Source organism: Enhydra lutris, unplaced genomic scaffold (genome assembly GCF_002288905.1).
Source record: "Enhydra lutris kenyoni isolate GAN:26980312 unplaced genomic scaffold, ASM228890v2 scaffoldscaffold2, whole genome shotgun sequence".
NCBI lineage: Eukaryota > Metazoa > Chordata > Mammalia > Carnivora > Mustelidae > Enhydra > Enhydra lutris.
In genome coordinates, this window is record NW_019154086.1 from 2,511,863 (window position 1) to 2,524,641 (window position 12,779).

Consider the following 12,779-nt stretch of genomic DNA (forward strand, 5'->3'; position numbering starts at 1 on the left):
GACAGACTCAAGAGGAAAATTAGGGTGGATATAAAATTATATACATAGATATGTATTGTATGTTTGTGTGTGTGTATGATAAATCATATGTATACACTTTTTTGAGGAATAATCAGGGAGAGAAGGAGCCTAACAGGAAGGGAAATCATAAGGAACAATGAGAAGTTGATGATGAGTAGCTCTTATAACATTTTGTTGTTCTGTAAAATGCAATACAATTTCTATTTCTTCTGGATACTAACCAGTAGTAAGATAAAAACGTGTTTTCATGAAATAAGTCACAGCGTGGTATACTTTAAAATACTTGTAGTGATAACAGGCTTATGCAAGGTGCCTTCTAGAATCAATTTCTTCTCACAAATTAGATGCATATGTGGGTCAGTAGTTTTCACACTTTGTTACCTGGAGGTCTAGGCCCCTGTACCACATGGGCAAGAGACAGTTGAGAGTCACAGACACCCCTAACTCCTGTCCCCTTCAAATAGCACCATTCTACTTTAATCTATATGCACTGTAGGGGTCTTCTTTGCAATATTTCATTAAAAAAAAAAAAAAAAAACTCTCACTACTTTACAAAGTGAGTTTGAAAACAATAGCCCTAAATCATTAGTCTCATTAATGACGTAACTGAGGCCCCAAGATGGTCATACGTGTCAAAACTCCATGAAACCCAGATCTACATATTCCCCAGATGGTGCTTCATGAAATATATTTGTAAATCTCACTGTTTCCAAGAATTCATAAGGTAGACAGACGCTATTTTCAGCCCTTCCGCGCAATTACAGAAAGATAAACTGGTATCGGGGGCGTATATGCATAGTTTCTGATTCAGCAGGTCTGGGAACTAAGAATTTGCATTTCTACCCAGTGGCAAGATGATGCTGATGCTACTGGTCTGGAAGTCACAGTGTGCGGACCGCTGGACTAAGAAATCCTCACCCGGATGATTTGCTTACGCCAAGCTGTCAGGCACACCTGGGAGTCCCTCCATTATCGGGACAGCCGCTCGCACTGGCTGCGGGATCTCAAGTCATACTTGCCCCTGAAGCCCTGAGGTCTTCCTATGCAGCTTCCCACTACCGCTCCTGGCCCCCACATCTGGAGTCGATTTTGCCCTACCCCGTTTGGCTACTACAGCTACTTACGGCGCTTCGTACCGTCACCGTTCTTTGCGCTGTCCGACACCTGCTGCTTCCTGATGCTGTCTTCATCCGCCTTCCGGTCTCTCCCTGGGCAAGCACAGATCCGGGCCTCAAAGCAGCGTCGGCCCAGGACTTGCCCACTACAAATCAGAGAGGAGGGAGAGAAAGGGTGAAATCGAAAAGAACTGTAAAAATCCCTGGTGTTCTCTCATTTCCATATGCAGTGCCAGCCATCACCCACCCACCATCACCACCGGCTCCCTCATGGCTGCTTTGAGGATGGACCCAGAAGCACTTGGCAGAACACAAAAGGGCTTACATGTCACAAACAATATTAGTAAATAACATTCCATTTGTTCTGCAAAGAACCTCCAAGCCATTAACTGAACAGCTGTATTTAGCTACAGATTTTGAAGGAAAGTTGAGTTAAGCCAGTGGATGTTTCTGGATAAAACCCCCTGAGGCAGCCCAGACTTACTCAAAGAAACTGTTAACTGCCTTGGGAGCCGCATGAAAACAAACACTGTCTAATCAGAAACTATTGCAGTCAAATGTCAGGAATTCAGGTATGAAGTGACTTGCATGCCTTCCCAGTTCTTTTCTTCCCTCCACCTTAATGCACCCTGTTCTGTCTCCACCTTCTTAGATCTTTTATGTCGGTGTTTGCAGCCAGGATTTAAAGCACAAAGGAAAAAAAATCAAGGGTAGCTCTTTGCTGTACATGGGAAGTTAATGATAGAGCAAACACAATTTCACGTTGCCCTCTGCCCACGGTGTTTTGCAGAATGACAATTCTGCATATGCCACTTACTCTCTGGTTTCCAGAGTAACAATGATTAAAATTGGACGGCGGTTCATCCCTCCAACACAACTGCTGTTACACATGAAATTGTACAGGACTGTCGTGAATTCAGTGCCAACCTGAATGCAGGGGGAAAAAGACTCTGGGTTAGCAACTGATGTTCTGATGTTCTTCCTTCTAACTTCTCTCTAGTTAACTAACTCACTTCTGAATGAGGTGATACACTTTTCTCTAGAAAGATAAGCTCTAAAACCCATTGTAGATTTCTCTTTGACTTGTCTCTTGGGAAGCTTAATGTTAATGTTTGCAACACCGGACACTAAATTAGGTGGAAAAGACTTTAAAATATAATACTTTTAAAAAAATAGATTTATTTATTTATTTTAGAGGGAGAGAGAGATAGAGAGAGAAAGAATTCGGGAGGGGCACAGGAAGAGGGAGAGAGAGAGAAGCAGGCTCCCAGCTCAACGCAGAGCCTGACACAGGGCTCCATCTCAGGACCATGAGATCATGACCTGAGCAGAAATCAGGAGTTGGTCTCTTAACTGACTGCGCCACACAAGGGCCCCCAAATCATAAAACTTTTTGATCCTACTGATCTTATTCATTTGCAAGCTAATCCCTATCACCTAATTCAAACAGGGGGAGAAATGAAAAAAATTATCCAAAATAGCAGCAACATCCAGGGATATTTTCCCCATGTGGATAAATTAGGAAAACACAGATTTAAGTGTACAGTTCCATAAATAACACTCTGGAACTAAAATGTCCTCCGGATTAAATCAGCTATTCCAAAGTGGTCATTTATGGGCAAGGCAACTGAAGTTTAGGGAGGCAGAGCCACAAGCGAACTGCCCATACAGCAAATGGGCAAACCATGAGACTGGTTTCACTACTCCAGTGTTCTTAACACAGCACCAGTCTGCTTTCCTAATTTGCCACCTGTTCATCCAAACTTGAGCTAAGAGATCCCCCTCAGAGTCTCCCATTTGTAGGTCACTGGAAATAAATCGGCATCCAGTCCACATCTACTACCAGTTCAATTGCCAGTTAGATTCTCTAGATGAGAAAAGATCTGGTATTTACCCAATTGCAAGTTCAATTATCACAGGCTTTTAAGATGGGAATGTGGGTACAGAGCAATTTCATCAAGTTAACCTAGTACAAATGTAGGAGTTCTGAAGGGGATAGAGAAGCAGTGTGGTAAAGAGGGAGAGGAGAAATACAAAAAGGATTGTATTTCATGACAAACACTGAGGCAGAAAGAGACCCTCAAAACACCCTTTATTACCAAAACATACTCTCCCAAGTCAGCCCAGTCCTTGTCTTTTTACCTGGGGTGGCTCATAAGGTACCAACACACTCTGTCTTCCTGTGATGGGGTCTTCTACGTACTGCGCATGGCTGTTTCCTTCTACTCGAATCAAATGACTGGGAGGGGCAATCTGTCCTGCAGAACAGAGAAAGACAAAATAGTTAGTTCTTTGCCCTCAAAGAAAGAAAGAGAAAGAAAGGGAAAGAAAGAGAGAAGGAAAATGAAGCTGCATGGGCAAAATATTGGTGGCTGAAGAAACGGTTTGTTCAATAGAGGAAACATACATCCTTGAAAAAAGGAAGAGAACTGATTGCCAGATATCTAATGAATGAAGGTGTGACTCTGTAACAACAGAAAGGCCTGGAATGCTCATCTATATTTAAGGGAATAGTCCTTTGTTTCTTGTGCTGAGCGTTAAAAATTCAAGCTTTCCAGGAATTCTATGATTATGTCTCTGCTCTGATACATAGAAGGGATTCTGCTATCTCCCATGGGAAAAAGAAGTAAAAGGAACAAGTTCATAAAAAAAAAAAAAAACAAAAAACAAAAAACAAAAAACAAACCACCACCACCAACAAAAAACAGCAAAAAACAAACAAAAAACCCTAAAACTCCAAAACCCAGCTTGAGAATAGATGCCCCAAAACTGACAAGCAAAAATACTAACAAGAGGTAATAGATGTAGCATTGCCTGTTCTTTTCTCTGCCATAAAGTCTCCATCTTTACACCTGCTTTTTTTTTTTTTTTTTTTTAAAGATCTACACTCAATGTGGGGCTTGAACTCACGACCCTGACATTAAGAGTCACATGCTAAACTGACTGAGCTGGGCAGGAACCTTTGATTTTATACCTGCTTTGGTTATAAAGCTGAGAAGCTTACTAGTTTTCTGGTGCTGAAAAAACTCCAGGTTGAAGGATCAGAAAACGGAAGCTTGCTTTTGAAAGAGCATAGGCCAGATTCACAAAATTGGGATACTTGACAGAGCTCCAAAAGAAAGAAGCTGATCTGAGAATTGGAAGTGGGAGCCATAAAGGTGTTCTTAATCTTTGGGTATATATTATCATTGTATAAAAATTGTTATTCTATGAAAGTCAAAAGTTAAGTATGAAAATGCTCTCTGCAGAATCATTTATTTGGCAACGACTAAAAACAGGTGCTATGTCAAACAGTGAAAAATCAAAACAAAACAAAATATAGTTATATCCTCTTGATGGATCAAGGGTAGTTGTGGAAACCTAAAATGGAGCCTAGCTATAAGGAATCATCTTTAAGGCATATTGTTAAGTGAAAATCAAGATGGAAAGGTATTGAAAATGAGGCTGTGTAGACAAGGACTGGAAATTAATGTGTAAAAAGTAGTTGTGTTATGGTGGGAGGATTTTTACTTTCTCTGTTGAAATTTCTTTCCACTCCCTTTATTCTTCCATTATTCTCTACCATTTATTCCTACATCACACTAGCTACCTACCAATATTTCTTTTTTAAATATATTTTCTATATAAAGTATCCTAATTTCCAAGCCTCCTGCACCCAGATCCCTCTTTTGATGAATACTTATGTGTTCTCTTGTCCTTCATTTCTACTTTCCACTGCTCCTTACTTAACCTCCTTTCATAGAACCTTAGAATATCCAATATAAGAGAACCCTTGGAAATAGTGATCTTATTGTAAAGCTGTTGTTGTATCTGAGGCTCAGAACATGGGGCGTGACTTATCCATAGACACTGAGCTTAAAGGAGGCCCCCAAAATGCCTGCTTCCTGACTCCCAGTCCATGATTTTGCTGTTCCTCATCCAAGCTTATGTCCTATATCTTCTCTTTGCTCCCATTGTCTATTATTTATCTTCATACCTTTTTCTTTTTTTCCCCTCTTTCCTCTTCTGTTTTCTCGTGTTTCTCACCTTTTATGCTCCTTCCAGCTCTTGATTGGTATGGCCTAGACAACCACTCTAGGAAAGGCACTAAAGTTGAAGGTTACCCTCATCTGGGCTGAACGGGTCAGATGTCAGGTTGTCCCTCCTCCACCCTCTCATTTAAAAAAAGAAAAGAGAAAAAGGAAGGAAACAGCAGGGAGTGAAGAGGCAAGTTCAGGTCACCTAGTAATTCCAACATTAATTTATGAATAGTCCAATTGTTATGGAGCCATAAATGTGGTTATCATTATTCTCAGACACTCTGTTAGATGAAGAGGTAGACTGAGCTGTCCTCAGATTGCAGAGTTTAGAACCAGGTAGATGGACCCCAAAGAAAAATCTCCACAGGATCTCTGTTTTTTAGGAGTTTAGCCGAGCAGCCCCAGATCCCAATTCTTACCCTCATTGAATTCACGGCTCAGCTCGTGGTTGGGGCACCGTTTCACCACCTCGGTGACATGCTCAGCTTTCTTGTAGACAGGCATGGCACGGATGACAGCGCCCTGTGGAGGTGGAGTCATCACCTTGATCTGGATGGGACATGTCTTTGCAATTTGGCAGTACAGTTTCTTCAGTTCAGTGGAATACTGCTTAGAGAAGGGCCGATGGTGGTGGGAGGAAAGAACCGACAGGAGATAGTGTTACTTTCCAACTCAGAACAAGGAAACCAGGTCCACTATCTACAGATGCATGTCTACGACCAGCTACTACATAGCTGACAACGACAGCTGGCAATCTTATCAGAAGGAGTAATAGTCACTAATCAAATTAACCATTTCTCCCCCCTTAAATGACATCCTGTCGATAAAAGACTTCACATTTATCAAAACACATTTATGTCATTATTTCCTCTATCTTCTCATTAGGATGAAGAAATTGAGTCTCAGAGGGGTTTAAATAATTCATATCCAAACAGCTTTACAGAAATCCAGAAACTAAGTAGAAAAAAAACCACAATGTTTTCATATTTTGAGTGATATTAAACAGATGATAATTTACCCTGCCGTTATAATACTTTAGAGAGACTCAAAGAAAATAGGATTTATGGGGGGAAAAAAAATTAAGATGGAAAATCTAGCAGAGAGTAAAGAGATTTTACCCGAGGGCAACCAACTAGAAAACTGCAAAGCAAAACTTTTACCAAACTGTTGCCCTTATATTCTCATGCCATAGCCCGAGACGAGAAAGCCGAAAGGGGCCATTTGCTCCTATATGCTCATGAACAGGACTAGCCTATTGTAATGATACAAATCATGATGGCAAAATCCATCAAGATACAGATCTCTTACTCATAAGTGACTGAAACTTTTATTCCCCACACTTCCTTCTGAGGGAGAGGAAATTCAGTGATTCTTTGGTTGGTTGGTTGGTTGGTTGATTGTAGAACTGGCAAAATAGGGGAAGAAAGCATGCGACCTAGAACCAAATAGAAGAAAAAATTCCTTTCCTGTGTTTCTTCCCCTCCCCATCTCTGAACCAATGTAGAAAGTCTCCATTCTAATCCTTATATTCTATTCAACCTTAGCATCCCTGTTCTCTTAGGCCAATACCCAATCCCTGCATTCCTCATTTTGTTGTTGCAGTGAAACCACCAGACACCAGCACTGCCAGCCAAGAGTGGGGCACCGAGTAACACTTACCCAAACAAAGGTACACGCATGTGTGCGCACAGACACACACATGCACACACGCATACACGCATACACACACAGGCTGCAATCCTAAATTGGCCGCCACAGTGCTCCAGGGGAAAGACACTGGGGACCAGGAGTCAGAGTGGCAAAAAGATTTATTAATGATATGTTTCAACCCAACTCTGACTAAAGACAAATGTCTGACTAAAAAGCGCATTTGAAAACGATTGCTTTATTTCTTCCTTTTGAAATATTTAATCTTTCATCCCAAACATTTTAGTATATGAAATTTTCAGTTAAAAGTTTCCTAATGCAAGAAGTGTGTTGCATAACCATGCCCACAGGTCAAGGATTAGACACAAAAAACGGGTTTTATATCGCTTGAGAAAACAGGGAGCATGCCAAAAATCGACCACAAAAATAAAACTCTACTCGGGAAATACTGAATGAAACTAGAACAGTACTTTTGTGCTGTGTTTTTAACCAATGACTTTACAAACAAAGACACTGCTTTAAGACATGTTAAGAACTCACTTTTACTGAGAATTCTCAGAACATAAGCATAGCCATTTGTGTTTTAGTTTGGAGATATATAACCTAAGCATGAGTTTCATAAGATTCACCTCAGGAAAAATGACTGAAAAATAAGTTTGTCACCTGAAGACAAATAAGACCCCTACCCAAGTAGGTAAAGATTAAAGAAGAACGAGGAGGAGGAGCAGGAGAAGTGTTCAGAGTAAGACAGTTCAAAGAAAAAAAAATACACATCTTTTTTCAATAACTGATATACTATCAGTCAAACTGGACAGACTAAAATGTAAAAGCACTAAAAACAAACAGAAGTTTCATCAGTTGGTACCCTCACTCGTTCTGAGGGATGGGAGAGGGGACTCTCATTTCTGAGTCTAAATAAATAATAATGGTTTTACCTTTTCCTGAGTTCTGCTGTCAGAAATGGAATCCTCACACAACCCCATGGTGAAAGTATTACAGGGATAAAGTCTCTCTCTCGCTTTTTTTAAGATTTTTATTTATTTGACAGAGAACACAAGTAGGCAGAGAGGCAGGCAGAGAGAGAGAGAGGAAGGGAAGAAGGCTCCCTGCTGAGCAGAGAGCCCGATGCGGGGCTCAATCCCAGGACCCTGGGATCATGACCTGAGCCAAAGGCAGAGGCTTTAACCCACTGAGCCACCCAGGCGCCCCAAGGATAAAGTCTCTTATCTGAAACCCTTGGGGCCAGATATTTTAGAATCCAGAATAATTTTGATTTATAACTTGGAGGAGAGCTCATATAACATATATTATAAACACTTCCAGCAGGATTTAGGTCAATACCCCATAATCAAATGTTAATGTTTCTTCAGAATTCATGACTATTCATACCAACTGGGAAATGACTATAGAGCTTCAAAGTTCAGGCCAGATTTCACTACCAAATGAGGCTGTCACAAACTTCATGAAATCCAAACCAAACCAAACCAACTTTTAGTTTTCAGGGCTCTTTGGATCTCAGAATTGCAGATAACAGATAATGAATCAGCATTATTATCCCCATTTTATAGATAAGAAAGCTGAGGCCTACAGAGGACTTGCCTGAGGTCACAGAGAAGAGCTAGTTAGCAACCAGTATAGGAGAGTCCTAATCCCAGCCCTGTAACAAGAGTCCCTTGTCTTGATCTCTCTTGGCTCAGCAGTGCAAATCTGTGTACTTTTACCTTTCTCTAATTCCCAACAGCATGGCTCTACTCTGAAGCAAATTCAAAGGTATTCAATCTTCTCTAACATTAAAACAAGCTCGTAAGTGGTTGACTCACCATCAACAATTCCTCTTTATTTAATTCTCAATGTAATAATGTTTCCTTATTTAATTGCAGAGAGCAACAGCGCGTGCTAGAACTGAAAAAATCCCAGACTGGGAGGAAACCAACCTTAGAGTCTAGTACCAGCCGTCTGTCAGTACTCTTGGTTACAGTTCAGGGTAAGCCGTGCACGAGGCCCTGATCTTTCCCATGGTTTGTTAAGGCCCTCTGTGATCTGACCCCATCTCTCTCTCCTACCCTCCCCTCACCCTCCCAACACACTCACTTCCCACCGCATATTCTACCCATGTGAACCTCTTACGCCTCCAACACACGATACGTGAATCACCCACGATTCGATCGTGCCATTCCCCATCTGGAATGGCTCTTCCTCTGTTCTCCTCACCAAGCCCAGACAATTCAGATACCCCCCTGGGCTAGGACTGCATCTGGTACTGTAGACCACATTTTCCAATTTTAAGGATGAAAGTTTCATACTGACTGAATCAAAGTATCTGACCAGGGCCAAGATCCATTTTGATTATTGCTTCTGGTGAGACTACCAGGCCTGCTGCTCAGTAATTAGAGGGACCCACATGGCCAGGTGCGCTTGGTTCTTTACAAAACCCAGCTTCTGCTACTTCATTTCCCTTACTGGTCACAAGTTCGGTCTGTGCTGATGTTTGATATTTTTCCAGCACTAAATTCAGGTTCCCTGGCCTATGGTGTATTCGTAATTCTTTTGAACTTCCCCACGTCCCTTATCCTCTACCAAGTGGCCACTATTATCTCCACCAAGTTTCCAGTCTTCTGCAGGATCACAAAAGAATGGCAATCTGAGATTTTATTTATTTATTTATTTTTAAAGATTTATTTATTTATTTATTTATTTATCTGACAGACAGAGATCCCAAGTAGGCAGAGAGGCAGGCAGAGAGAGAGGAGGAAGCAGGCTCCCCGCTGAGCAGAAAGCCTGATGCGGGGCTCTATCCCAGGACCCTGAGATCATGACCTGAGCCAAAGGCAGAAGCTTTAACCCACTGAGCCACCCAGGCGCCCCTTAAGCTGAGATTTTAGAATACTCTGGTAATTCGAGTTGGCACAGGGTGAAAAGCGGAATGCATCTGGCTCCTTTTAATCTCTCTCTCTCTCTCTCTCTCTGGGACTTCCAAAATCTCTCTCTAACCTGCTCCCAACATTGACTTGAGATTTTTTAAAATCTATGGTATATTTTTTTTTGGGGGGGGGCATGTGTTAACTTCCTCCCCAGTCCAGTCATCAAAATTATTTTTTGCCTCTTCTATAACCAATCCTCTTCCTGACCCTTTCTTAGGCAACCATTTACCAGCTTTTTTCTCACCACCCTGCTTCACAGTCTTAAAGAAACGGAACGATACAGTGTATAATCTTACATGCCTGGCTGCTTTCATTTCACATAATGCTTTGGAGGTTCATCCATGTTTTTGCATGTATTAGTATTCCATTTATGATTTAGTAGAATTCCATCATTTATCGACGCGTCAGTTATTTCCAGTCCGCACTTACTGTGAATAAGACTCTCGGGGACGTTCATATATAAATCTGAGTGAGGACACCTGTTTTCATTTTTCCAGATAGGGACCTCGAAGTGTGATTGCTCAGGAAATGTATGCTTAACTTTATAAGCGACTGCCAAGCCTTTTTACAAAGAGGTGCACCACTTTACATTGCTACCAGCAATGTACGTTCACAGCCTTGTCAGCACCTGCTATTGTCAGTTTTAATGCCATCCTAGCAGGCATGTAATGGTTCTCACTGTGGTTTAAATTAGCATTTCCCTGATGTTTAATGATGTGTAGTACCTTTTCATATACTTATTTCATGTTCATCAATTATATTTTACATAATAAAAATTAAAAATATAAGTATATTTATATTTCATACAAATAAACATTAATATATTTATAATCAAATGCATTAAAATATGAATATATTTAGGGGCGCCTGGGTGGCTCAGTGGGTTAAAGCCTCTGCCTTCGGCTCAGGTCATGATCCCAGGGTCCTGGGATCGAGCCCCGCATCGGGCTCTCTGCTCAGCGGGGAGCCTGCTTCCTCCTCTCTCTCTGCCTGTCTCTCTACCTACTTGTGATCTCTGTCAAATGAATAAATAAAAAAATCTTAAAAAAATATGAATATATTTATATTCATTTATATTATTTCATATACTTATATACTATTCTTTCTGGATGGGTTTATTCAAATCTTTTAAACTTTTTAAATCTTTATTTTTTAATTTGGTTGCTTGTGTTCTTAATTTGGTTGAAAGTGTTCTTTATATATTCTAGATACAAGTTTTTTTTATCAGATACACATTTTAAAAATATATTTTCTCCCAGTCTGCAACTTGTTTTTTTTACCCATTTTTGTACTTTTCCAAAACAGTTAATTCTGAGGAATTATCAGTATTTTGCCCTTTAAGGTGTATGCTTCCTGTGTCCTAAGAAATCTTCGTCTAACCCAATGTCAGAAGGATTTATATATTTATGTGTATAAAATTTAGAGTCTTAGCTCTTGCATTTAGTCCTATATCTACGTTCAGTCAATTCTCCTCCTCCTTGACTTCCTCTTCTTTTTAACAGCTATCTAATTGTTCCAGCAAGACTTGTTGAAAAGTTTATCTCAATCTTTTTCCTCTGTTCAATTGGTTTAAAAATTTTTTTGGAAATTAATTGACCACATGTGTTCACATCTTTATCTGGACACTGCCCTTTTCTGTTGACCTGTATGTCGATTCATATACCAGTTGTCACACTGTATGGATTATGATGAATTATGGAATTATGGAATTATGAATTATGTCAGACTGTATGGATTATACTAACTTTATGGGAAGTCTCAAAGTCAGAGAATCTGCATCCTCCAATTTTATTCTCTTCCAAAATTGTTTTGGCTTATTTTAGGTCCTCTGAAATTCTATTTAAAATTCACATCAACTTGTTGATTACTACAAAAATGCCTGATAGAATTTTGGAAAAAATTGTTTTGACTATATAGGTCATCTTGAAAAGAACTGATATATTAGCAGTACTATATATTTTAATCCATGAACATGGTATATATCTCTAATTAGGAACTTTTAAGTTTTCTCAGGAATGTCTCAGTTTTTAGTATGCAAACCTTGCATTACTTTGTTACACAACTCCTTCAGTATTTTTAAAAATTGTTTAAATAGTACTTGAAAATTTTTAATTCCTAAAATTGTTTTTCTGGTATATAAAAACATAATTGATCTTTGTATTGACTATGCATCCTGTCACCTTGCTAAACTTACTAGTTCTGGTAGCTTTTTGTATCTGTTTTATGATTTTCTACATAGATGATTATGTTTACTGTGAGTAAAGACAGTTTTATTCCTTCTTTTCCGATATGCATGATTTTTAATTTTTATTCTTGTCTAACTGCAAAAATTGAACTATGGTTTAAATTGCCATTGTTTTATTTTTATTTTTTAAATTGATATCTTAGATCATTGATTTTAGACTTTTATGTTTCTCTAATATAAGCATTCTACATTCTACAAAGGTGCCTTTAATGCACCCTTTTAACTGTGTCTATAACATTTTAATATAGTCTTAATATGGAGAAACATCTGAAGCATTTCTTTTGGATTGATTAGTCTTCATACCCAATATAATGAGGGACCACACTTACATAACTGAGAAAAATAATTCTTTTTCTAAGACTTACACTTATTTAATGGGTTTTGTTTCTGGCCTTAACTTATTCCCCTTTGTACCATTTTCTTATCATTCTAAATGGATTTTTTATTTATTGCTGTTCTAAGGTTATTTTTATCTCTAGCTAGGTTTTTTCTACTTACAGTTATCAAAGGAAAAAGCCAGTTGATTCTATACCTGAAAAGAGAATCTCCTCTATCTAAGAACTTCTTTGGTGGTGCAATTCCATTGCACTGAATTTCCATTAGTTCTTTGGGTGGACATTATATATTCCAATCTTTATGTTTGAAGATATAGTGTATCTCTCCCTATAGTACTGTCACTATTAGAAGCAGCTATGAAGAATTAAAAACTTATAAACTTCTTCTCAACTTCTTTTTTTCTATAAAGTTTTCTGTTTTTTTCTTAATTATAACAACATGTACATATAGAAATCCTGAAAAAAAAAGGAAATAT

At 39.2% G+C, this 12,779-nt stretch overlaps 1 protein-coding gene across 6 annotated transcripts in view; it reads right to left on the reverse strand.

Moving 5' to 3' along the window:
• LOC111147588 (tumor protein 63) overlaps window positions 1-12,779 on the reverse strand; it is a 224,840-nt gene that overhangs the window by 24,150 nt on the left and 187,911 nt on the right. For 4 of the 6 annotated variants that reach the window (XM_022503712.1, XM_022503740.1, XM_022503730.1 and 1 more), the window contains exons 5-8: window positions 5,575-5,761; window positions 3,279-3,394; window positions 1,954-2,063; window positions 1,146-1,282 (exon numbers count right to left, since the gene is read on the reverse strand). In XM_022503712.1, coding sequence (XP_022359420.1) covers window positions 1,146-1,282; window positions 1,954-2,063; window positions 3,279-3,394; window positions 5,575-5,761 — 550 coding nt within the window. The remainder of the gene's footprint in view (window positions 1-1,145; window positions 1,283-1,953; window positions 2,064-3,278; window positions 3,395-5,574; window positions 5,762-12,779) is intronic. The other 2 variants (XM_022503721.1, XM_022503759.1) reach the window with 1 other exon arrangement.